Source organism: Panthera uncia, assembly GCF_023721935.1.
Source record: "Panthera uncia isolate 11264 chromosome C1 unlocalized genomic scaffold, Puncia_PCG_1.0 HiC_scaffold_4, whole genome shotgun sequence".
Lineage (NCBI taxonomy): Eukaryota > Metazoa > Chordata > Mammalia > Carnivora > Felidae > Panthera > Panthera uncia.
The window spans coordinates 64,112,094-64,139,330 of record NW_026057585.1 but is presented as its reverse complement, the minus strand read 5'-3'; the positions used below and the strand labels follow the sequence as shown (position 1 = coordinate 64,139,330).

Genomic DNA, 27,237 nt, shown 5'->3' with positions numbered 1-27,237 from the left:
ATCCAGGGAAGTTATTTGTATACATAAAAAAACTATTGTTTGTGATTTGTCCTGTCAAAGCCAGATCCCTATACTTTTTAAAATTAGTTAATAACACACAAGCATACATAGACATACAAACCAAATGGCTTTCTGACAAAACTGTACATATTTATTAAGGGCCATGTGATGTGCTATATTCTAATATTATTTGAAAATTGTAATTTAAAAAATCTGATAAGATAGCTATAACTAGTGTGGTGACTCCAAAGAGCTATAATGAAAAATACCCATTTCAGAAAACGATTTCATAAAGAATTGTTTTAGAGCCATAAAGAGAGCATCTAGTTAACCAGAATTTTCAAACAGGAAATAATATCAGTGGGGTAAACAATCTATTCCTAAAATGTTTTAGTTAATGCAGGATTATGACATCACCATTTTTAGTTTACATTATAACAGAAATGAGATTAAGCCATATTAATTGTCATAAAATGATTGACAGAGCAGTAAGGTCCCTCAAAAGATTTCTAGTACTAGTATTTCCCCTACAGTAAATAGTGAAAGCCAAATGCAGACTACATTGTATTTTGGAAGTAGAAGAAGATTATGTGGGTAGGAAGCAAAGCAGTGATAAGGAAAGGGTAGTTACAAAGTTTACTTACTTTTACAGCCCATGGGAGCTCAGCTACAGAGGTTCCACTGACTAGCAAAGGACTACTGGTATCATGCTAAAAAGAAAATACAGCACACGAAGGATTGAAAACCTCACATCAATAAACAACAAAGAGGGGTGCCTGGATGGCTCAGTCAATTGAGCTCCCAACTTCGGCTCAGGTCACAATCTCACAGTTCATGGGTTCGAGCCCCACATCAGGCTCTGTGCTGACAACTCAGAGCCTGGAGCCTGCTTCAGATTCTGTGTCTCCCTCTCTCTCTGCCCCTTCCCCACTCATGCTCTGTGTCTCTCTCTTTCTCAAAAATAAATAAACATTTTAAAGAATTTTTTTAAAAAAACTATTAAAAAACAAACAATGAAGAAAAAGTGGTCTTTGGATTTAAAGACATTCATACAAAATTTGGAACTCAATGCACACAGAACACTATTTTCACTATTTTACATTGACTCTATTAGACCTTTTTCTAAGCACAAATGAAACAAAAACTGAGTTATCTGAATTAGCTACATAAATGTTAGAACATTAACTAAAACATTTAAGTGTTCTAGAAAAAATCCTATTACAACTGAAATCAAGATACCAATATCTGAATGTAACAAAACTATTTGTGGCCCTGTTAACTGATGACTTTTTCCCAACACTATTTAAGGAAAGCAGACCGGGACAAGAACCCAACTTAAGATTTCTTAAGTTACAAGTACATGAACCTATGAACAGCACACCCAAGTTGTTATATTTATCTGCTTGTAGAGACAGATGGATATATTTGAAACATTTTTATAACATAGACAACAAATCCTTAAATTAACCCCCTGAGTCCATGCCTAAACTTGTAAGTGCAGAAATTCTCAAAACTGAAGTTAGATTCATAAAACTCAGACCAAATACTTTTTAAAATATTAAATTTAAAAACAAGTAAGAGCCATGAAACTTCTGAAAAAGGGGGTAGGGTGGGGAGAACTAGCCCTATCAGATGTAAAACAAATCACAAAATATGAGAATTAAAATGTGAGATAAGTACATGGATAAATAGATAAATGGGTAAGAGCAAAAAAATCCAGAAAGAAACCAAACTACATATGAGAATTTAGCACATGACTGAGGTTGCATTTCCTTTTTTTAAGTTTTTTTATTTTGAGAGAGAGAAAGCATGAGCAGGGGGAGGGGCAGAGAGAGAGGGAGAGAGAAAGAATCCCAAGGAAGCTCCACACTCTACCAGCGCAGAACCCAATGTGGGGCTCAAACCCTTGAACCGTGAGATCATGACCTGAGCTAAAATCAAGAGCCGGACACTTAACCAACTAAGCCACCCAAGTGCCCCATGAGGTGGCATTTCAAATCAGTAAGGAAAAGATTGGTTATTCAATAAACTGTATTAGGTCTATAAGCTATCGTAAAAAAACATAAATTTGAATCCATATTCATACTTTATATCAACACTAACATAAATGTGAAAAAGAAACCATAAAAAAAAAATCAAAGCCTAATAACTCATTTACATAAAAAACAATGGCTTCTTTATGGAAAAAGATAAGCACAATGTCAAAAGACAAATGACAAACTGGAAAAGAAAAAAATATACATGTATTTTATATATTTATATATAAATAACATATATGTGTGTATACACACACACACACACACACACCCTACAGAATTCAATTAATAAAAAAGACCAAGAACCCAAGAAAAATGGGCAAAAGATTTAAACAGATATTTCACATAATAGTAATGTAAATGGCTCAGAAGCATGAGGAAAACTACTCAAACTCACTCCATAAAACAACACTTAACATTCCATTTGTCACCTTTCAACCAATTGATGGTATGAGTGTGAACAAGTACAACCACTATGGAAGACAAGTTTATATTATATGTGAAAATTGCACAAACGCAAGAACTTCTGAAACACTTCCAAGAATATGCATATATATATTTCTGCACATGTAAAATTACATATATCCAAGGTTACTATTCATTGCAGCATTTTTTTTATAATAAAAGATTAGAAACAAGCTAAAAGCCTATCAATAGGAAGTTAAATTATGGTAGAGGGGAAGTGTGTGGGGAATGGGTTAAATAGGTGATGGGGACTAATAATGAGCTGTGATGAGCACCAGGTGTTGTATAGAAGTGTTGAATCACTATATTGTACACCTGAAACTAATGTTACACTGCATGTTAATTATGGTAAATAGAAGCAAGGAAATACTATACAGCTCTAAAAAAACAATGAAGATGCTTTTATGTAAAGATCCCTAAAATATATTATTTAAAAAGGTATAGAATCATGTTTATTAATTGTGAGCTACAATCAATGTAAAATGAGGAAGTGAGTATTTATATTTTCTTATATATACATATAATAACTCTGGAAGGAAATACAAGAATCTAATAACAGCTGAAGCCATTAAGAAAGAAAATCAAGTAGCTGAGTGATAGGGAGGGGCTGGGGGAATTTTTTTTGATATAGCAATTTTAATTTTTAAGTCATGTGACATCATTTTTTTAATTAAATACAATTTAGATTTAAAATCATTTCTTACAAATCTTGGTGGAGGAACAGCCAGGTTCAAGCTACTCAGTGAAACCTCCAATCCATTCTGGGCACATGCCACAAGACGCAAAGCAACAAAGAATTCCTGAGAAAGAAAAGTATGAAGTTAAATGCATTATTTACCCATCCATCTATCTACACACTTACAATCTGAAAATATAAAACAATTCACAATTACTCCAAGAGTGTTATGTAATGACAAATATAATAGCACGTTTGCCTGAAAACACTTGCTTTAAAATTAAGAAGAGATCTTTGTACAAAGATGTTCCTGACACAATAAATAGCAAAAAGTGTTCATATAAATGGGAAAATACTTAAGTAAACCGTGATATACAGAGCTGAAATTATACAAAATTAATAAACATGCTTCAAAGAATATTTAATGATGTTAAAAACGATTTTTATCATTTAAGTCAGAAAAAAAAAACAGTCTGAAAAAAAGCCTAGAAGAAAATAACAATTGTATGTTATCAAAAGTCACCTCTGGATTTAAGATGATAAATTGTGAAACTAGACCAATTGTTCAAGTAACTCAACCACTGCTATTCCAGGAAAGCTACAGAGAATAAAGCACTACCATGCAGCAACTAAGACAATTATATTAACTGCTTGACTTCAAAATATTTATAAATATCTCCCAACAGTCCTTGGATTTTTGGCATTTGAAGCCTCAGTCCAAAGTTTAATAAGTAAATGCAGAGATGCTGAAGCAACTGGTTTTCAGCTGTTCTGAGTTAAAGTCAGGTCTGGGACTAGACATAACAAAAGCCTTTACTCCAGTTATAATTACTTGCAACTTTGTACAGATGCTGATACAATCAACCCTTCACCTCTTCTCTCAAACCTCCTATTCTCACCTATACATTTCTTACCCAATTCCTAACTTATTCTTAGAAACTTGCAGGTTGTCTGCTTTATATAATACCTTGCCTTTACTCACAAATTTCTTGAAAAGATCTCCCCTTCCTTTTGCATTCACTCCATAAGCTTTTATGCAATCTGACTTCAACTCCCACCATTAGCTAGAGAAACTACTGCCTATGTCACAAATAACCTAGGTACCAAATACAATAGCCTCAAAACAAAACAAAACAAAACACAAAACCCCCCACCTCATCCTGCTTGTCCTTTTGGCAGTCTGGACAGTAAGAATAACTCCCAGAAATTTCCCTCCATCAACACAGCTTCATAAAGCTCTCCTAGTTTTCCCCTGACCTTTCAAGCCTCTTCTCTTAGAGTCAATGCCTCCTCCAACTTTTAAATGCTGGTATTCTAAGTATTCTAGTATCAATTCTCTCTCCTTCTCATTCTATGAGAGATTCAATTACTCTTAGGTAATCAGGTCCATCCCATAGTATGGATGGGCTCTAAAGTGAACTAGTCCTGCATTAAATTCTAGTTCTGATACTTCAAGTTGTGAGGTCATGGGCAAGTTAAATAAAATTTTTCTGTAAAAGGAAGGACTAATACCTATCTTGCAATGTCTTATAAGGAACAAAATAAAAGCCATACTATAGGAAGAAAGCACCTACTGTCATTTTGAGCACACAGAAACTCAATAAATATTGGTTTCTTTCCTTTTTTTCATGTTAATTCAAAAATCTATTTTGGGGTGCCTGGGTGGCTCGGTTACGCAACCAACTTCAGCTCAGGTCGTGATCTCAGGGTTTGTGAGTTCGAGCCCTGTATCAGGCTCTGGGCTGACAGCCTGGAGCCTCCTATGGATTCTGTCTCCCTCTCTCTCTGCCCCTCCCCCACTCACACTCTGTCTCTGTCTTTCAAAAACTAAATGTTAAAAAAAAGAAATTTTTTTTAAATCAATTTTAAATCAATTTTTTAAATCAATAAATCTCCAATGCAAATATCAAAGTTTAACTGAAGACCCACAAATCCAGCCAACTAGATATAACAAATTCAACTCATACTCAAATTCCAAAGTCCAGGAATATCAGTGAAGAATTTATTATACTGTAAACTCATGAAGACAGGGACCAGAAATGTCATGTTCACCTCTGTATTTCCAAAGCCTGGCTCAAAACAGGTACTCAGCAAATATTTGCCTACTGAGTATACATCACCCTAGGTGCCCCTATATGAAGTTAGTTTTCCTATGTCTCCAATGTACCAACTGGCCCTTCTGCCCAGGGGCTCCATTGGAGACTACAATCTAGTTCTGGAATCTTAATGAAGAGACTGGATATTCTGACCCTCTCATCTAAATTCCTCATCTCTTTTCTGAGTTTGATGCTGCTTCAACTATCCCATAGAGGTAATTAACTTTGAGTAACAGTGCTCAGCCAATGTTTCAGCATGCAGCAAACTTTGTATTCAATCCTGTAGAACTCTGAAATCCATTCACAACAAGCTAAATTTCAAAATACACTGATGGTGTCCAATACCCATTAATCAATTTCATGTATTTCTTGTCTAGGGTTTACTTAAGGCCTGTAAACCACTTTTTGGGTTACATGCCAGAAGTAAGACCTAGACCAGAATAGTCACAAGTAAGTATACACTTTACAAGTAAGAAATTAAATATGTTGAAATCCTAACCTCCAAAGATAATGGTATTAGGAAGTAGGGCCTTTGAGAAGTGCTTAAGGCATCAGGGTGGGGCCCTCATGAATGGGATTAGTGCTATATAAAAGAGGGTCCAGAGAGATCCCTAGCCCCTTCTGTCACATAAGGATACAACAAGAAGTCTGCAACCAGGAAGACAGACCTTACCCAACCATGGTGGCAGCCTGATCTTGTACTTCCAGCCTCCAGAACTCTGAGCAGCAAATTTCTGCTGTTCATAAGCCATCCAGTCTGTGGTATCATGTTAAAGAAGTCCAAACAGACTAAGACATTCCAGAAGAAGAATGTCACCAAATTAACACTAACGTTTGGGAATTAGTTACTTTAATGTCTACTGAATTGGAAATATTTTCATTGTTATAACACTTGCCCTTGTAAAACCCTAATGTTGGTTTAAAAAAAAAAATCCTAGTTGAAAATTAGAAAAAAATCCTGTTTAGTTTTTATTTTGAAGCACTCAAAAATTTTTTCATATGAATCTCTGAATCTTACTTGTTTGTTCAGAATTCCTTTGCCATTTGTGTCAGCTAAATCCCAAATCTGAAATTCAGAAAAAAAAAAAAAAATCAATCTATTTTAAACAAAAATCATCTTAAAGATAAATTTACAACTTCATGCTGTTTGGTCATCAGATTTAAGAATCACAGAAATAAAAGTGGAAAGAAACCTTAAAGGTCATTTAGCTCAACTCTACACAAAGATACGAAGGCCCAGTGAGATACTTACTGAAGAACATTCAGGGGATCAGGGAAAGAACTGAAATCCAGGTTCTAACCTCCAAATCCAATGACTTTTTCATTAACCCAGGTTCTAACTCCAAATCTGATGCTCCTTCTACTAGAACATACTACCTTTATTTTAGATCCATATTAAGATGATATTCTTCCTTATGGGCAAGTTGAAATAGTTCATGTTTATTTGTGAATAATTAAATTATTAAAAATAGTTATTTTTTAGGGCTTTGAATACTTAACAATATCATGTATAAGGATACACCAGGAGATCTAGCCAGGAGAGGACTTTCCATCTCTTTGTGCTCTTTTCTAAGCCTCTCATCACCAACTCTATTTACCACATATTAAACACAGTTAGAAACAGTTATAATAGAGGAAGTAGGGATAGAGCCAACTCTCTGAGTGGGTGGCAAGGTTCCCAGTCTGTACTGTTTCTCCCCACAATACCCAAATGTACTATTACTTCCTCATTTCATCCTACTAAAAAGTAATTGGTTTTCTAAATATCTGAAAAACACCTTACTTTTCAAAAGGGTAAATCACTGCACCACAAATTCCCTGCGTTGCATTACTGTAACTGCTTCAATGATTCAATTCTAACTTCTAAGCTTCTCAATGGTATCTAAATTTGCATCCAATTTATTTATACTACTAAATAGTCATTATAATTTAGTTAAAATGAACAAATACTACCTTTCCAAGTATCAAATCTGGAAGCCCTGATCTTTTCAGGAAAACAGCAGCATCAGAAGCCAATACCCTTCCAGTATTGCCTGTATCAACCTGAAAAGATACAAACCATAAGCTGATGACAACCACAAAGACAAAATTATCATTATTTACCTGCCTTTGTCCCTGGGACTTGGGAACTGTTTTTTTCAAAAAGGGAACAGGAATCCTTTGACTAACAAAAGCCAAGAAATACATGGAGAGCCACATGAGTAGAATCGACACATCTCGATAGCACTGGCAATTTACAGAAAGGTTTTTATTGTTCCTGTTATACAAATGAGAAAACTGAAGCTCAGAGGAAGCACAGCAAAATTAGTGGAGTCATAACATTAACATATAACTTCTGACTCCAAGTCTTCTATAGTTACCATTTAAATTCTAATAAATAGGGAGGAAAGGGCAGCATTTCCTTGAGAGGTCTTTTGACAAATGGGAATAGCTATATATGTTATCTATTTTTTCAAACATCTTTAAATCACTAACTTCTGCTTTCATACTTACTCTTAGAAACTGCAACACTTAAAAAAAATCAAAGCAGTATCAGCTCTAAGACCAGCAGTGATTCCATAACAAACTTAAAGAAATATTTTAAAAATTATTAAGTTCCTAAAGCACATTAAGGAAAACACGTCATTTTAATTGATGGGGACTTTCCTTTTAAACAGAATAACGTCAAGAACAGAAAAAAAGTTCAAAAAAATGACTCTCATTTCTGTTAAGATTTCCTAAAGTAAAATTCTGTTTGTAAAAACAAAAAGTAAATGTTTAAAAAGTCATGGGAAAGGTAACATGATACAAGGATATTTGTGAGCTGTTTTTCCAGTTTAGTTAAAAGATTAAGTTTGTTGTAAACACATACAAAACATTCCAGACAGGCCAATCCTAGCAAAAGGCAAAAAAAAATCCTTTCTTTCAAGTGCTGGAACACGGGATAAACAAGGCACTCAGCAAAAAAGAAAGAATTGCCCAATCCAAATTTGGGTTAACAAGGAAGTATAAAAAGGGTTGAGAAACCTGCTTCTAAAATTCTCCAGAACTCCTTCTTCTTTGCCTACTCCCTAACCAGGGTTGGGGGTGGTGGAAGGAAACATCTATCCCCAGCATGGCCTAAATAGAGAGGCTGTCAGAGGAAACACTGACCAAACTCTTATGAAATATTTATGTATCATATTCCAATTTTACTATCTTCCATTCATTTGGTTACTATAATAAATTAAACACAGCCATTCAGTCTCTGTCATCTACAGAAGTTTATGTTGTATTCTGATGCTTACCCAAAGGCTCTGCCATAAGCTACAGGCTAGAATCTTTGTCTTCACCAAAGACAAAGACAGTCTCAGGGCCTCATAGAAAAAAACTATCCCACATACTCTGAATTATTAACACTTCAAAATATAGACTTTGGGATAAAGACTTCTGAGCTGACATCATTTAGACTAATTCTCAGAATGTACTGCTGGATGGACTAAGTCATAATTTTGCAGGACCATGCAGTCCAGAAGTAGATATATTTCATGAAAATAGACTCCTGACCTAAGATGCAGGGAAAGAAGAATTAATTACACATGACTGAATAAACTGTTGACAAATATTTAATTATGGTTATTAATTTGGGAAACTTGGTATTATTTTTAATATTCTATTTTCTAATGATATGTGGAAATCAATCAGTAAATCAATTGCACAAAATAAGGCCTATTTGAGAATAATTCTCTTTTATTCAGAAAGAATAAGCCACTATCATGGAATAAGGACAGACTTTATGTAGAGCCAAAGTCTAGAAAGCCCTCCCAAGAAAACTGGCCTGCAACCTGGTTTATAAGGCCCCAGTCTCAGAGGTAAAGCAAGGTCACTTAGCAGGCTAGGAGCCTTAGCAGATAGGGGAAACCTTAAGATGAGATAAATTCAGGGGTGCCTGGGTGGCTCAGTCAGTTAAGCATCTGACTCTTGGTTTCGGCTCAAGTCATGATCTCACGGTTTGTGAGTTTGAGCCTCGCATTGGGCTCCACTCTGATAGCATGGAGTCTGGTTGGGATTCTCTTTCTCCTGCTCTGTCTGTCCCTCCCCTACTTGCTCTCTCTCTCTCAAAATAAATAAACTTAAAAAAAAAAGATGAGATAAATTCATTCAAATTCATATTTACTATAGATGAAATATGAGGGAAAGAATTTCTAGGGTTTGGATCCTAGTCTCAAGATAGAGGAGAAATAGCAAAGGCTTTAAAAACTACAATCCAAAATTTCAAGCAGAAATTAATTCTCCAGGCTCAGAAGATGTTCAATAGTGAATGTATGGCTGCATATTTGCAAGTCACACCCAAGGAGACTTATAATGATGGTTAATCAACTTGTTGTAATTATGTAAATAGGTCAAATTGTAGCCTTTTCTGATCATAATCAGGTGAGGAGATTGTTAGGAAAAGTGATCTAATATTGGAAATGGGCAAATGAGATTGTCTATACCCTCAAGAGGTTATCCAGTGTATGTACCCCTGATTTACTTTCTATTTACTAGCCTCTTTTACACTATGCAGGAATAGAAGTTAAATTATAGAAAACTGATAGCAATGCAATGATTCCTTAACATAACAATAAATGAATTTTGTATTGTGGAGAATATAAATCTCTACAGTTCATATTCTCGTTTTTATATCTTACTGGTTCTCCCAGTAATTGAGGTAAATAAAATCCTTGACATATGTTCGTTTTATATTTGTATGAGAGTCATAGTTTTAACTTTGTGAAAATTAAAGTTAAGTGAATCTTAAAAACAACATAAAAGTCATTTCTATTTGGCTTATAATTAATTTGTGTATTTATATCTGGATGAATATGTCTAATGTTTTATGGATTTTATAATATATAGCTAACGTTATATGTTATGTGGATAGAATGATATTTGAGATAGGTAAGTTAATTATCTCTTTTGTTCATTTTTCTGATAGCTTCTCAAAATCATTAAGCACTCAAAGCAGAAGGCTAAAGCACAAGAAATTGAAAACAAGACATGTCAAATGTGTTCTTGTTGGCTGGTAATCTGCAAACATACAATCAATAACTGAGCTTACCTTTTATGTTCAATCTAGAAAAACAAAGAAACAGAAATCTTACCTGTCTGTAGTACTTTTCATACACAGGATTCCCACTTGATAACTAAAATAAATAAATAAATAATAAATAAATAAATGTTATTCAATAATTTATACTATTATATTTGCATTCATTTAACAGATATTTGAGACATAAAATGAATAAGATTAAAATATCCTTCATTTCAAAAAGTTTGTTTTAGTTTCTCTTGGCGGGGAGGGAAAATGAATAAAGGCAGCCCTATAGATTACTAAGAATCAAGTAGAGTCAAGTAGAAAGGTGCCTGGGTAGTTCAGTCAGTTAAGCATCTGAGTTTGGCTCTGGCCATGATCTCACAGTTTGTGGGCTCTATGCTTACAGTGAGAAGCCTGCTTGGGAATCTCTCTCTCTCCCTCTCTCTACCCCCTCCCAAAACAAATAAACTTCAAAAAGAAAAAAAAAAAAAAAGGAATCAAGTAGACAAAAAAATAAAACAATTTTAAAATTATTTTTGACATAAAAACTCCTTTTTCTCATGCAAAATTTTACCCAGAAACCCAAAATATAACAAATTAGGGGTGAAATACTTTGGTTAAAGACAGTTGAAAGGCTCAAACCTTTGGCATTCACCCTCCACTCAAGTGTCCAAGGTCCCTATGAATACAACTCAAGTACCACTTCAATAAAACAATCAAATGAATACAGAAACAGATATACAAAAAGATGATGTTTACATCATCAGACCTGAAATGCTTGTAGGCAAGGAGTGCTGTTCGATTCATACCACAGTTCAAAGGGTTCCCTGGTCTGCTGATGAACAGATTTCCTATTCTCATTTCAAAGGCAGCTTAGGAGTATCAGTGTCTGAAGGCTCAAGTTCACCTGTACATGATTGGGTAAGAGTGTTCTGGAACCAGGAAGGGAATCCAAGAAGGCTTCATGGAAGTGACATCAGTGCAGGAATTTGAAGAATGGGGGGGAAGGTGAGAAGGTGATTCTACACAGAGGTAAGGGCATACAATCAACAGAAAGCTCAGTTACATTTGAAAAGAACAGTAAGGAGTTCTGAATGGTGACAGGAATTGGAAGTAAGATTTTGAAGTTTTGTAGAAGATAACTTAAGAAAGGATTCATATGCCATGGTAAAAGTAAAGAAAATGAGAATGGGAAAAGGGAACAGATTCAAGAGTTATTAACATAGCATTAGGTCCAGGTGATAATTTGTGAAGAGGGGAAAATAGGATGGAAAGTAGAAGGCTACTTAGGAAATAATTTTAATGAGCCCAGCAGAGGACCTGAACACTAGAAATGGCAGAAAAGAAGAATATGGTCTGAATAAACATTTGTAAGATAGATTTTCAGGACTTATTAAGTAGATGAGGGGGCAAGAGAAGTCTAGCTAGAAATACGAAAATAAACACACAAAAAAATCTTCAAGCATCAAGGTTGGGGCTATAGCCTTAATGGGTATGAAAATTGGATTAAGAAATCAACATTCACTGAATGCCTACTTTGAGAACACATTATGCTAATAATCCTTGTGAGCCACATAGTATCATTCCAGTTTGCAAATAAGGAAATCTAGTGTGAGCCACATAGTATCATTCAAGTTTGCACGTGAGGAAACCTAGTATGAAGGTTAATTGTATGTGTCAATTTGGCTAGGCTAGTCCAGTTGTTTGGTCAAACACTCTTCTAGATGTTACTGTAAAGGTATTTTTTAATGTGATTAATATTTATATCAGTACACTTTGAGTATAGTAATGTGGGTGGGCCTCATCCAATCAGTTGAAGGTCTTAAGAAAAAAGACCGAAGCCTCCTGAAGAAGAAGGTATTGTCTCCAGAAAGCCATTAGATTCAGCAGCAACATCAACTCTCCCCTGCTGGCCTGCCCTACAGATTTAGGACTTGCCAGCATCCACAATTGCATAAGCCAATTCCATAAAATTAGTCAATCATTCAGTGTATGTGAATGTGTGTGTGTCTATCCTGTTGGTCCTGTTTCTCTGGAGAACCCTAATATACCTAGTCTCAGAAAGATTATTTGTCCAAGCTTTTATTTACTTTTTTTAAGTAGGCCTCACATGCCCAATGTGGAGTCCAAGGTGGGGCTTGAACTCACCACCCTGAGATCAAGACCTGAGCTGAGATCAAGAGTGGGATACTGGGGTGCCTGGGTGGCTTAGTTTGTTAAGCATCCACTTCGGCTTAGGTCATGATCTCACAACTCATGAGTTCGAGCCCTGTGTAGGGCTCTGTGCTGACAGCTTGGAGCCTGGAGCCTAATTCAGATTCTGTGTCTCCCTCTCTCTGTGCCCCTCCCCTGCTCGTGCTCTGTCTCTCTCTCTCAAAAATAAACATTAAAAAAAAAAAAAAAGAGAGAGAGAGAGTTGGACGCTTAACCAACTGAGCAATCCAGGCGCCCCAACTTGTCCAAGGTTTTAAACGGCAGAGCCCAGACTTAAACACAGGTCTATCTCACTCGAAGCTCCATGCTCTTTCACAGTATCATGCTCCTTTCCATATGTCCTGGTTTGCTCAGGACAGTCTTGATTTACAATCTGTTGTCCCAGCATCCCATCCAGTTTACCATTTGTCTCAGATTTTGCATTTTCTTAAATGAACTATTATTATTAGTGGCAGTATTAAAATAAAACAAGATGAGGGGCACCTGGGTGGCTCAGTCAGTTAAGCCTCCAACTGCAGCTCAGGTTATGATCTTGCAGTTTGTGAGTTTGAGCCCCGCATCAGGCTCCATGCTCACAGTGCAAAGACTGGTTGGGATTCTCTCTCTCTCCCTCTCTCTCTGTCCCTCCCCGACTCGTGCTATCTCTGTTTCTGTCAAAATAAATAAACTTAAAAAAAAAATAAAAACAAACAAAAAAATAAACCAAGATGGATTTAGTACACCTCTACTGTATACATCTAACTTCTGGCCAAGCTATCAACTAACTAGTAGAGGGTAAGTGCTTTATCCACTTCTTCAAATGATGAAATCTGTAAGAGGACTAGTGATAATTCCATCTTTCTTTTCCCAATTCTTCGCAGATACAGTATCACTACCATCTTCTTTTCAAGAAACAGCATGCAGAAGACTCACTGAAAAGTATCCTCAGACACAAGCAACCTTAGAGGTTGCTAACTCCTTACACCCTTGTGGGATAATGGTAGTATTTGACACTGGTACTCCTGATGGCTATTTGGTATGCCAGTCACTGCAGTGACACGTACAAAGACCTGCAACATGCCCCAGGCCACCCACCAGCTGGCTAAGTCAGTGGGAAAGTACAGGCTATGGACAAATGAAGTATATGCAAGGAGTCAACAATAGTCTGAATTTTATTATTTACTGTATGGTATATAACTCTAGAACTACTTATTTTGTTGTTTGGCAATTGTTTTTTATTATCCAAGAAGCCCTTTCAGAAACAATGAACTAAAAAGAAGAAATTCTATGTTTTTTTTTTTTTAATTTTTTTTTTCAACGTTTTTTATTTAGTTTTGGGACAGAGAGAGACAGAGCATGAACGGGGGAGGGGCAGAGAGAGAGGGAGACACAGAATCGGAAACAGGCTCCAGGCTCCGAGCCATCAGCCCAGAGCCTGACGTGGGGCTCGAACTCACGGACCGCGAGATCGTGACCTGGCTGAAGTCGGACGCTTAACCGACTGCGCCACCCAGGCGCCCCAGAAATTCTATGTTTAATACAAAATTAAATACTCAGTTTTCATTTCTCTGAAAAATGGATAGATAGGTAATTTGCATAAAATTTTTGAAGCTACTGCTATTTATCATGGAGCTCTAGTGACATCACTGTTAATGAGTTAGCTACAACTGTCCAAATTTACAAATGTTTTCATGTATCCACAGTTAAAATTTTAAGGATAAAAATGGTATTAGACACAAAAAAACAAAAAAAACTTATGTACACTCTCCTTGCAACCTGTCATCTGATTTTAAAGACTGGAATCATTGGAAAACTGACTTCATAAATGCAACCTAAGTGTCTCAGTACTGAATCTTTTTGAAAACAAGTCCTCTAGAAATTGGTTGTACATTGCTCAAAATCAATTGAGAATCTTTAATCAAAAGTTGAAGTTCAATGAATAAAGTTCCAAAAACACTTCAGCTTTTGAAGCTTTTAGCAAATACCAATTATTATAAACCAAATCTGCCAAGACACTGAAACATACTCCTCAAAAACAAGGCAAGAACTAAACAAATTAAATGATGAGGGTTCAAAGAGTATGTAAGATTTAATTCTGAAATTCTATAATTATACTTTGTAATGAATTATAGGAGTTCCATCAAAAGATTCCTGCTATTTTTAACTGGATACATTTATAGTCTGTACTGGAATAAAATGAAATTATAGAAAGCCTACAATTTTGCACTAAATTTAGTGAAACATAAAATAATCATAAAGAGGGACAACTTCTATGACAAGATTTGTCTTATAAAAATATTTGTCAAAGAGAGTACCTTAATAGAGGCCTGTAACACCTCCTGTAAAAATATTGGGGCTAACAAATTCATAATTTTCAATAAGAAAAAAATGAGAATTAAGAATATACTTCATTTAGTAATTTTTTTCCCTGAACTAACCAGGTACATCACAACAAATAGAGTACATTAGCAATTAATATTACTGGTTACAGAGAATAAACTGTGAAGATTAACTACAGCAGACAATTTTATGAATAAATTTAAACTAGTTAAACTGCACTAGAAAATAATTACATTCTTCAGAAAGTATTAGTGACATAATATTAGAGACACTTACGGCTAAGAAATGATTTAAAAAATACCAAAAAAAAATTCTATTTGTGTTTTTTAATATTCTGACAATGTAAAACCTTAATTTTGTTATAACAAAGAACAAATGTACTTTAGTACATTTTGTTTTTGAAAATTGTCTCTGACTAGAACTCCTTTACTAATCTACCAATGTAATGAAATCATTTTGATGGCCAAAAAAAAATTAAGTATTTCAAAAAACTTACAGAATTCTAAATATTTATAAATGTCCCTTTCATTCTCAAAAATGTCCAGGTTGAATGAAAAATGGTATACTCACCCTACTTACAAGAGTAAAAAGTAAAAAGACAAGAGTAAAAATACTTTTCCAGAGGAAGCAAATGAAATACATTCCATCAATAATGAAGAGTTAATTTTTAAAGATAGTTCAGTTGAATTTTTAGTACCCAGAAAAAAAAATCTCATATACAGAAATTCTGAGCTCCAAACTATACCTTATTAATCATCATGTTACAGACATCACATTGGTTACTACATAAACACATCTGAGAAGGCATTAGCTCACTAAAGTGTTCTAAAGTACACCCTGTGCTGATTAGTATACTAATACGATACAGCTAAATGAGAATGGAAAAAGCCATCCAAATTGCCAATTCATTCATCAAGCAAGAAGACCAATGAGCATTTTTGTTATGTCTCAGTAAAAAAAAAATTTTTGTTGAAATATGATCATCTTAGATCAAAAAGAATTCACACATACACAACACACACAATGAATGCAGACAGAAAAAAATTTGAAAGGCAGAGCTAAAATGGTAATAGTGATGGGACGCCTGGGTGGCTCAGTCTCCGACTTCAGCTCAGGCCAATGTTCTCACGTTCCGTGAGTTCGAGCCCCGCGTCGGGCTCTGTGCTGATGGCTCAGAGCCTGGAGCCTGCTTCAATTTCTGTGTCTCCCTCCCTCTCTGACCCTCCCCCGTTCATGCTCTGTCTCTGTCTCAAAAATAAATAAACATTAAAAAATAAATTAAAAAATTAAAAAAATGGTAATAGTCATTATCTCTGAAAAATGGGATCATAAATTATTTTTACATTCATCTTTGTACTACTATGTATTCTCTGAAAACATTTTTTATAATAAGCACATCCTACTTTTATAAGTAAAACAAAAAAGCCATTTTCAATTTGAGGAAAAACATAAAACTCCAAAATTCTGAAATCAGTATTCAAAATTGCATATGGGGGGTGCCTGGGTGGCTCAGGTGGTTTGAGCATCTGACTCTTGATTTGGGCTGAGGTCATGATCCCAGGGTCATGGGACTGAACCCCACACATGGGACTGAACCGTGCTGAGCATGGAGCCTATTTGAGATTCTCTCCCTGTATCCCCCTCCCCCACTCATGCTTTCTCTCTCTAAAATTAAAAAAAAAAATGCATATGAATTTTTAGCATCTAAATTAATTTCTAAAGGAAAACTTTCAAACTACAGTTGTCAAGACAAAAATCTGATCTTTTAAAATGCTAACATTATTTAAAAGCAATTATTTATTAATTAGCTATATAATAAACTCTTATCAGTTGCCACAAAGTAAAATATTCATAAATGTAAGAATTCCTTCTCAAGAGTCAGTAGCTATTTATTACTACTCTGAAAAAATGTTAAGTGCTTATAATAGATGTTAGAAAGTAAATACAGTTTTGTAAAAAAATACTCAAGTTTTGGTATCAGATGGGCCTAGATTCAAAGGCCATTCCATTACTTTTTAGATGATCTTGAACAATTTACTTCACCTTTTTAAAAAGCCTGTCTGCTTATCTATAAAGTGCTAATAATGTCTATTTTTCATCGGTCTTATATGAATTAAATTAATTGAAATAAAAAGAGATGATTACTTGTTTCCTAATATCCTTTCTTCTCTTCTTTCTTTAGTAACAGCATCCCTAAGCTTTTTTTTTTTCAATATATGAAATTTATTATCAAATTGGTTTCCATACAATACCCAGTGCTCATCCCAAAAGGTGCCCTCCTCAATACCCATCACCCACCCTCCCCTCCCTCCCACCCCCCATCAACCCTCAGTTTGTTCTCAGGTTTTAAGAGTCTCTTATGCTTTGGCTCTCTCCCACTCTAACCTCTTTTTTTCTTTTTTCCTTCCCTTCCCCCATGGGTTTCTGTTAAGTTTCTCACGATCCACATAAGAGTGAACACATATGGTATCTGTCTTTCTCTGTATGGCTTATTTCACTTAGCATCACACTCTCCAGTTCCATCCACATTGCTACAAAGGGCCATATTTCATTCTTTCTCATTGCCACGTAGTACTCCATTGTGTATATAAACCACAATTTCTTTATCCATTCATCAGTTGATGGACATTTAGGCTCTTTCCATAATTTGGCTATTGTTCAGAGTGTTGTTATACACATTGGGGTACAAGTGCCCCTATGCATCAGTACTCCTGTATCCCTTGGGTAAATTCCTAGCAGTGCTATTGCAGGGTCATAGGGTAGGTCTATTTTTAATTTTTTGAGGAACCTCCACTCTGTTTTCCAGAGTGGCTACACCAATTTGCATTCCCACCAACAGTGCAAGAGGGTTCCCGTTTCACCACATCCTCTCCAGCATCTATAGTCTCACAGCATCCCTAAGCTTTACCTGGACATATGGACACCTAGCGAAAGCTACATTTCCCAGCCTCTCTTACAATCCCAATTCTCCCAATGGAATGAGGATGTAAATAATGTGTCCAACTCCAGGTTATATACCTACAGGGGAGGAGAATGCTTTCTACCTCCTAGTCCTTCTTCTAGCTGGCCAGAATGAAGATATGGTAGCAGAACATGGAACAGCGGTCCAGACTGAGATGGAAAACATGGCTGAGAATAAAAGAATGATAAGAGAAAAAGGGCGTAGATCCCTGACACTATCATGAAGATGCCGTATCAGCCCTATACCATTTACTCTACCTGGACAGTTACTTGAGGAAGATAAACTCTCTTGTTTAAGCACTATGATTTTGGCTTGAACCAACACCCTTAACTAATGCAACAAAGAAAAAAAAAGATCTATTTTTATTAAGAAAAAAATCATTTAAAGTATAGTAAACTTTAGTAAGAAAAAAATTATTACAAAAGTATAGCATACTATACTATCCTAAGGCAGGTTGCATTATAATTCTCAATCATTTATTCTCCTCTTATAAAAGTATTAACATCCCTGCCTGCTGCCGTGTGACTTGTAGTGCCTCTCCATGGCAAGAACAGCCCTACTGCTGGCTTGGCCATTTGACTTACTTTGGCCAGTGAAATAGGAGAAACTTCCAGTTCCAAGTTAGAAGCCTTAAGAACTATTGTGTGTTTTCACCAACTCTTGCTCTTTTCTCTCTACCAAGAGAACCGTATGTCACAAATAGGGGGTGCTCTTTCACTCTGGATCCTAAAATGAAAAAGAATCGTAGTATAGAACCATAGATGATTACTAGGAGAACCTATAACATGAGCAATAATTAAACTTTTGCCATTGTAAGCTACTGATGTTTTTGGTTATTTCTTACTCAAAATAATTTTGCAAAAGTTAACATATAGATAATCTAACACCAAAGTATACCAGGTAGTAAAAGAAGAAGGAAGAAGGAAGAAGGAGGAGGAGGAGGAGGAGGAGGAAGAGGAGGAGGAGGAGGAGGAGGAGGAGGAAGAGGAGGAGGAGGAGGAAGAGGAGGAGGAGGAGGACCTGATTACTAGGGAAATCCATAGGTTAGTAAATAAATGTCAAGAATTGCTTCATATGGAATTTTTAGTTTCATCTCTGGGGGGTTATATGGGAGGTAGATGCTACATCATAGGACTTTTGAGAGACTGATTCTATAATACACAAAATGAACTGAAACTTTAAATAGTGTTAGGCTTATTATAAATGGTTATAGTACAATGTGGGGAAAAAAGGTAAAAACAGAGAAAGGATCTCTAAAACATAATTTTTATCTTTTTTCCATTAATCACAAGGTCATACAATAAAGAATAACCAGTGAATAAATTAATAAAATGAAGAGGGGAATGGGTATGAACATAAAGGAGTAACATAAAAACCTTTGTGATGGAACAGTTCTTTATCTTAATTACTTACTGTTAGCTACATGAATCCACACATGGTAAAACTGCATATGCATAGTCCATCAACTGATGAATGGATAAAGAAATCGTGGTTTATATACACAATGGAATACTACGTGGCAATGAGAAAGAATGAAATATGGCCTTTTGTAGCAACGTGGATGGAACTGGAGAGTGTTATGCTAAGTGAAAGACAGATGCCATATGTTTTCACTCTTATGCGGATCCTGAGAAACTTAACAGAAGACCATGGGGGAAAGGAAGGAAAAAAAAAAAAAAAAAAAAAACGGTTAGAGAGGGAGGGAGCCAAAACATAAGAGACTCTTACAAACTGAGAACAAACTGAGCGTGGATGGGGAGTGGGAGGGAGGGGTGGGTGGGTGATGGGTATTGAGGAGGGCACCTGTTGGAATGAGCACTGGGTGTTGTATGGAAACCAATTTGACAATAAATTTCATATTTTTAAAAAAACTGCATATACATAGAACTACATACATACAAACATGCACAAAAATATCTATAAAACCAGGGCACCTGGGTGGCTCAGTCAGTAAAGCGTCCAACTTGGGCTCAGGTCATGATCTCGTGGTTTATGGGTTCAAGCCGCACATCAGGCTCTGTGCTGACAGCTCAAAGCCTGGAACCTGCTTCAGATTCTGTATTTCCCCCTCTCTAACCCCCTCCCATGCTCATGTTCTGTCTCTGTCTCTCAATAATAAACGTTAATTTTTTTTTTAAATAATAAAAAAAAACTATATAACCAATGACATTTAATAAGGCCTGTGAATTGTGCCACGGTCAATTTCCTAGTTTTGCCATTGTACCATAGTTATATGAAGTATGACAATTAGGGACAACTGGGTAAAGGGTATATGGGACCTCTCTGTAGTACTTTTTTGCAACTTCCCATGATAAGGTGGTGTTGAAGACCACTGTGAAATAGAGAGGTGAAAATCCAGACAGAGAGCCTGTCTGTAAAGGCAAACAGATACAAAAATCTGGATAACAAAAAGGAGACAATGGAATAGTTTTTATTTTTCCAGAAAAACCACCCAAAATCTTTTTTGTTTTGCTCTCTCTAAAAATTTAAGAAAATGAGTAACAACTCATTACTAGTAGACATAAAAAGTAAGTGTTATATAATGCCACAATTTTCTGGGTAATTTGCCATACAAGTATTTTTAACATATTAACACACAAAAATTCAGCTACTTAGAATATAGCCATCTAATACTTCATTTTCAAGAGAACGGAGGAACCAGAAGGGGGAACTAGCCCTAACATTCTTTTAACTATTCCATCACAATCACAACAACCAACTTCTTTAATGTTGGAACAGCAACTCCAAAGGCCAAAGTAACAAATGAATACAACCAGAAGAGCCTATGCATTTATACACATTTATTTACTCAGTATGAATGGCTTTCAAGTTTGGAGACTAAAACCTTCTGACAGACTTGTAATGTCTAAAACAGACTTGTATATTTCACAATACAAAGGAAAACAGGATAAAGACAAGAATGAAAAAATAAAAGGTGTGATCAACAGCAATCCAAACTGACAAAGGAAACAGTAATCTGAAGCTGTCTGAAGAGTCCAGAGAACGTCAATAAAAATGAAACTTTAGAAAGGAAAACAACCCTGAAACTGAGTAGACGTGGAGAAAAGCAAGTCATGTGAGCAGTCCTCACCTTTAAAGCCAGTGAGAAGATGCTCAAAGAGACACAAGCAGCCATCTGAGCAGTTCCCTTAGAGAATCCACAGTATCAACCCTCTGCTCTGTGAGTCACAACTCATTTAATAATTTAACAAACATGTACTGGATGCCTTCTAGGGATACAGCAATAGGTTTATATGTCTGGGGTTACAAAAATCATACATGGCTCCTGCCCTCAAAACAGCTTACACTATAATAAAAGTTTCAGTGTTCCATTCTGCAAATGTGCTAACATCTCATGTTAGTCCCATAACAAACCATTATAAATTGGTAACATAACAGTAGTACTATAAGACTAGTATTGCAAAGAAAACTTTGAAAACCTAGACCTAAGAATATATTTGCTTTGGAGATGATCAGAACCAAAAGGTACTTTAAGTAGAGAAAAGGATTTCAAAAGATGACATACCTGTATGCTACTGAAAAACAATGGGTGTAAACAGACCGTAGCAGCAACTCAGACCAATAATGAACTAGTTTTATTAAATCCAGTTCAATCTGACCAAAAATCTAAGTGGCAGAGTGACAATGAATAGAAAGAGTAGCTTTGGTCTCTCACCAGAAGATAGTTAAGTCCTACACATGCCAGTATAGTTACCCCAAAATAAAGAGAAGTCACTGGGAGAAGCATTATCTTTAAGAGGAATAATATATGAATTTATAAACATTCAAATAAGGAAGAAATGAAACAAAATAACTATCTCCTGCATTTGTATACACTTTACTTTTTTTTTTTTTTTTTTTTTTTTTTTTTACCAAGAACATTCACAACCTCACCTCAGGCCCTTTTTCTACACTAACCCAGATGATCACATCAAGTCCCACGATATCAATACCACACTTATATTGATGACTATCAAATGGGTATCTTTAGTTCAAACCCCTTCTCTGAACTCCAAATTTACATAAACCATCTACTTTACATCGCCACTTGGGTATCTCCCAAACATCTGAAAGACTTGTATTTTTTTTTTCTCCAAAAACCCATTCCTATCCCCGGCACAAACCATCTAGATGCACAAGCCAAATACCTGAGTCTACCTGTCCCTCACTGTCTGTTTTCAATCCATCAGCAAGTCCTATCAACTCTAATTCCAAGATATACATTGAACTCATCCAACTCTCTCACATCTCAGTCCATATCTTGTCTTTACTACTACTACTACAAACTTTTTTTTAAAGTTTATTTATTTTTGAGAGAGAGAGTGGGGGAGCATCAGAGAGAGAGGGGGACAGAGGATCCGAAGCAGGCTCCACAATGACAGCAGAGAGCCCAATGCGGGGCTCAATCACGAACAGTGAGATCATGACCTGACCCAAAGTTGGACACTCAACCGACTGAGCCACCCAGGCACCCCTGTAACAAACTTTTATCCACCCTCTCAGCCTTTATTCTTGCCTCTCCATACAGAGTATACAGTGGTCATATAAAAATATAAATCAGGACATAATGTTACCCTGTTTAAACCCCCCAATGGCTTCTTATTTGACAAAAAAATAAAATCCAAACTTTTTGCCATGGCTTGGAATTGCTGCCAGTCTCTGCTCACCTCTCCAGCCTAATTTAGGGCCACTAACTTCACTCTGATATTTCAATTCTTCTAAAAGTACAAATTCTGTCTTAATTCACAGCTTTTGCATGTATCATTCTCTCTTCCTGAAAAGCATAGTTGGTATCTTCATTTACTTAGCTTAAATGTTACCCACTCTAAGATATTTTTGGATCATCATAAAGTAGGTCCTCTTCTCTTTTATTTTCTTCCTTAGCTTTGCTTGTTTCCTTCAGAGACCTTAGTACAACTTGTTTTAATTTTGTCTGTGGTTTTTTTTTTGTGTGGGTGGCCCTCACTATAAGATGAGCTCCATGACAGCAGAAGCCCATGCCTATCTTGTTCATCATATCCCCAATACCTAGCATGGTACCTACTTACAGAAGCACTCAATAAATATTAGTTGAATGAATGATTATTAATGAAATTCCTTCTTGCAGTAAATTCCCAAATACTGCTGGGAGTATAAATTCATTTATTCAAAATTTATTGACAACCTACTACTTACCAAAGACTGAGCTAGGCACAGTGATACACAGTCCCTTCTCTCAGAGAGTTTACTGTCTACAGTAGAGAAAGAAAAGGGTAAACAAGACATTTTTTCCTCAACCTCTTCTGAGAATGTTCCCTTCACCACCTGACATGAAATAATACTTGGTCCTTTCCTAAAGAAAAAGCTAGACACATCTTTTCTCTGAATGTTACTTTCAACCCTCTCTTTTAAATGAAACTCAATCTCTCACCTCCCTCTCAAATGGTCCATTTTTTATAACTGTCCTACCTCAGGGTCCAGAAATGGGATTAAAATGCTCTTTGATCATTTCTGCAGCTTGTCCACATTATACTACTCAACTTTTTGCTTCAAAAACAAAACAAAATAGAGGCACCCGGGTGGCTCAGTTAAGCATATGACTTCAACTCTGCTCATGATATCACAGTCCGTGCGTGGGTTTGAGCCTCACGTCGAGCTCTGTGCTGACAGCTCAGAGCCTGGAGCCTGGTTTGGATTCTGTGTCTCCCTCTCTCTGCCCCTCCCCCACTGGTTCTCTCTCTCTCTCTCTCTCAAAAATCAATAAAACATTTAAAAAATACATTAAAAACAGGAGCACCTGGGTGGCTCAGTAAGTTAAAAACCCACTTCGGCTCAGGTCATGATCTTGCGATTTGTGGGTTCGAGCCCTGTGTCAGGCTCTGTGTTGACAGCTCAGAACCTGGAGCCTGGAGCCTGCTTCGGATTCTGTGTCTCCCCCTCTCTCTCTGCCCCTCCACCTCTCACACTCTGTCTCTCTCTCTCTCTCTCTCAAAAATAAAAATGTACATTAAAAAACTTAAAAAAATAACTTAAAAACAAAATAAAGCTCTACTTTTTTTTCTATTTTATTTTATGTTTTTAAGTTTTTACTTAAATTCTAGTTAGTTAAAAAGCTCTACTCTTTTGAACCTCTTACCTTTCAACAAAATTACTCTCTCCTCTTCCTTAACACTGGTATCTTTTAACCTGGTCTCTCTACCCCACGTAAGGCTTTGGTACCTGACTCATTGTCTTCCTCTTTACTCTAAACCTCATCAATGGATTATTTCACCATTGACTTAACCCATCCAACAACCTGGCTTCTTACTTCCCAGACCTCTTAACTCCAATGGTCTCTCCAAAACACAGTTATACATATATGTTATGGCCCAGTCACTCTCTTACTCCCATGGTAATAGCCTTCCCAGCCTTTCTACCTTTACCTGCACACACTTTTCCTCCTAAATCATTACTTTGAGTACCTTGTTCTACAAACATAACCTCTTCTTTCAAGTTATCATCTTTTGCCTCTATAACACGGACCCTTTCACTTGGACTCTAAACCATCAGACCCCTTCTTTGTTGTACTTTCCTCCTCATTCAGTTTAGATACGGTGTATCATTTTGATAATATTCTTGCTAATATCTTGAATTCTCTTGCTCCTCTTGTCTTTTGGTCACACCAACATAGCAAAATCCCAAACCTGATGAATTCAACTACCCCCTTTTCTTTGAGGTTGCAGCTGAGAAAGTCACTCAACAGGACAGACTGGAATTCACGATAACTACATTGGTTTTCTAGAGCTGCCATAAAAAAGTACCACAAACTGAGTGGCTAAGGACAACATTAATTTACTGACCATCTGGAAGCCAGAAGTCCAAAATCAAGGTGTTGGCAGTGCCAATCTCCCTCTGAAGGCACTAGGAAAGGACCTGTTCCAGGTCCCTAATTTTGGTAGTTTTGTGGCTTATGGCAACATAACTCCAATCTTCTTATGGCATTCTTCCTGTGTGTATGCCTGTGCCCAAATTTCTGCTTTTGATGAAGACATCAGTTATATTGGATTAGTTGCCCACCCTACTCCAGTATGACCTCATCTCAACTAATTACATCTATAATGACTCTAATTCCAGGTAAAGTCACATTCTAGGACTTCAACCTATGAATTTGAGTGAGGAGAGACACAATTCAACACATAACAACCAGTAATCTCAATTCTTTCTGACAAACCTACTCTTCAACCCATTCTCTACAGCAACTATTTTGGGAACAAATGTGAACTTTAGTCAATCCAATCAGACAAAATCTCAGTTCTTTCATGGGAACTATCATAGAAGAGATTCTCTCTTCCACTGCACTAGGAGTTACAAAGACCACATGCCTGCAGGTTTACAAACATCTTAGTGCTACCATGGGAAAACCTGTCTGAGACTGGAGCCAAGATATGAAGGAAAAACTGAAGAGTGACATCACTGAGACCCTAACACATCTGAAGACAGCTCTACTCCCAGGCCTATCAACTACATAAACTAACATATTCCCTTTCCATTTAAGAACTGGCGTTTCCTATCACTTGCGTAAAAGGGTTCTGATGTAAGAACAGATAAAACTGGCTAATAAAGTAAACTTTATATACTTCTTGACTGGTTTTCAGAATAACACAGATCGAAGAATAAAACGTTATTCTTTACTATTTCAATTATTTTCATACTATAGACCTAACATTTTTAAAAAATCCACACAGGGGTGCTTGGGTGGCTCAGTCAGTTAAGTGTCAGACTCCTGATTGCAGCTCAGGTCATGATCTTACAGGTTTGTGAGTTCAAGCCCCCAATTCACACTGACAGTGCAGAGTCCACTTGGGATTCTCCCTCTCTCCCTCTCTCTCTCTGCCCCTCCCCCACTCAGGTTCCCTCTTTCAAAAATGATAAAATAAACTTTAAAAAATCCATATAATCTTACTTCATTTGTCTCAAGTATAATTTGGAATAAACACCATTTCTTAAATAAGCTTCTTAAAGTAAACTAAGAAAACATGCATGCTCACATGTTTATTAGTTGTTTATTTCAAAAACAGCAAAGAACTTGTTAAAAAGAATTTTCAGCTTGGAGGGAAGATGGCGGCGTAGGAGGACGCTGGGCTCACCGCGCGTCCTGCTGATCACTTAGATTCCACCTACACCTGCCTAAATAACCCAGAAAAATGCCAGAGGATTAGCAGAACGGAGTCTCCGGAGCCAAGTCCAGACGAGAGGCCCACGGAAGAGGGTAGGAAGGGCGGCGAGGCGGTGCGCGCTCCACGGACTGGCGGGAGGGAGCCGGGGCGGAGGGGTGGCTCGCCGGCCAAGCAGAGCCCCCGAGTCTGGCAGGCAAAAGCGGAGGGGCCTGACGGACTGTGTTCCGACAGCAAGCACGACTTAGCGTCTGAGAGGTCATAAGTTAACAGCTCTGCTCAGAAAGTGGGAAGGCTGGAGGACAAAGGGAACGAGAGCTGCTGAGCCCCCGGACGACAGAGCTCAGTTTGGTGGGGAACAAAGGCGCTCACCAGCGCCATCTCCCCCGCCCATCCCCCAGCCAAAATCCCAAAGAGAACCAGTTCCTGCCAGGGAACTTGCTCGCTCTGCGCAAACACCCAACTCTGTGCTTCTGCGGAGCCAAACCTCCGGCAGCGGATCTGACTCCCTCCCGCTGCCACAGGGCCCCTCCTGAAGTGGATCACCTAAGGAGAAGCACCACAAGCCTGGCAGTGTGCAAGTAGCCCAGACGGGCCACGCCACCCCACAGTGAATCCCGCCCCTAGGGGAGGGGAAGAGAAGGCACACACCAAGTCTGACTGTGGCCCCAGTGGTAGGCTGGGGGCAGACATCAGGTCGGACTGCGGCCCCGCCCACCAACTCCAGTTATACACCACAGCACAGGGGAAGTGCCCTGCAGGTCCTCACCACTCCAGGGACTATCCAAAATGACCAAACGGAAGAATTCCCCTCAGAAGAATCTCCAGGAAATAACAACAGCTAATGAACTGATCAAAAAGGATTTAAATAATATAACAGAAAGTGAATTTAGAATAACAGTCATAAAATTAATCGCTGGGCTTGAAAACAGTATAGAGGACAGCAGAGAATCTCTTGCTACAGAGATCAAGGGACTAAGGAACAGTCACGAGGAGCTGAAAAGCGCTTTAAACGAAATGCAAAACAAAATGGAAACGACGACAGCTCGGATTGAAGAGGCAGAGGAGAGAATAGGTGAACTAGAAGATAAAGTTATGGAAAAAGAGGAAGCTGAGAGAAAGAGAGATAAAAAAATCCAGGAGTATGAGGGAAAAATTAGAGAACTAAGTGATACACTAAAAAGAAATAATATATGCATAATTGGTATCCCAGAGGAGGAAGAGAGAGGGAAAGGTGCTGAAGGGGTACTTGAAGAAATTATAGCTGAGAACTTCCCTGAACTGGGGAAGGAAAAAGGCATT

General features: G+C 37.1%; 1 protein-coding gene across 4 annotated transcripts in view; it reads right to left on the bottom strand.

Annotated features, from left to right (window-relative positions):
- The window catches only part of EPS15 (epidermal growth factor receptor pathway substrate 15), a 157,390-nt gene that overhangs the window by 105,236 nt on the left and 24,917 nt on the right, over positions 1-27,237 (bottom strand). For 3 of the 4 annotated variants that reach the window (XM_049617203.1, XM_049617204.1, XM_049617206.1), the window contains exons 2-6: positions 10,376-10,417; positions 7,227-7,316; positions 6,292-6,339; positions 3,206-3,301; positions 645-710 (exon numbers count right to left, since the gene is read on the bottom strand). In XM_049617203.1, coding sequence (XP_049473160.1) covers positions 645-710; positions 3,206-3,301; positions 6,292-6,339; positions 7,227-7,316; positions 10,376-10,417 — 342 coding nt within the window. The remainder of the gene's footprint in view (positions 1-644; positions 711-3,205; positions 3,302-6,291; positions 6,340-7,226; positions 7,317-10,375; positions 10,418-27,237) is intronic. The other variant, XM_049617205.1, reaches the window with a different exon arrangement.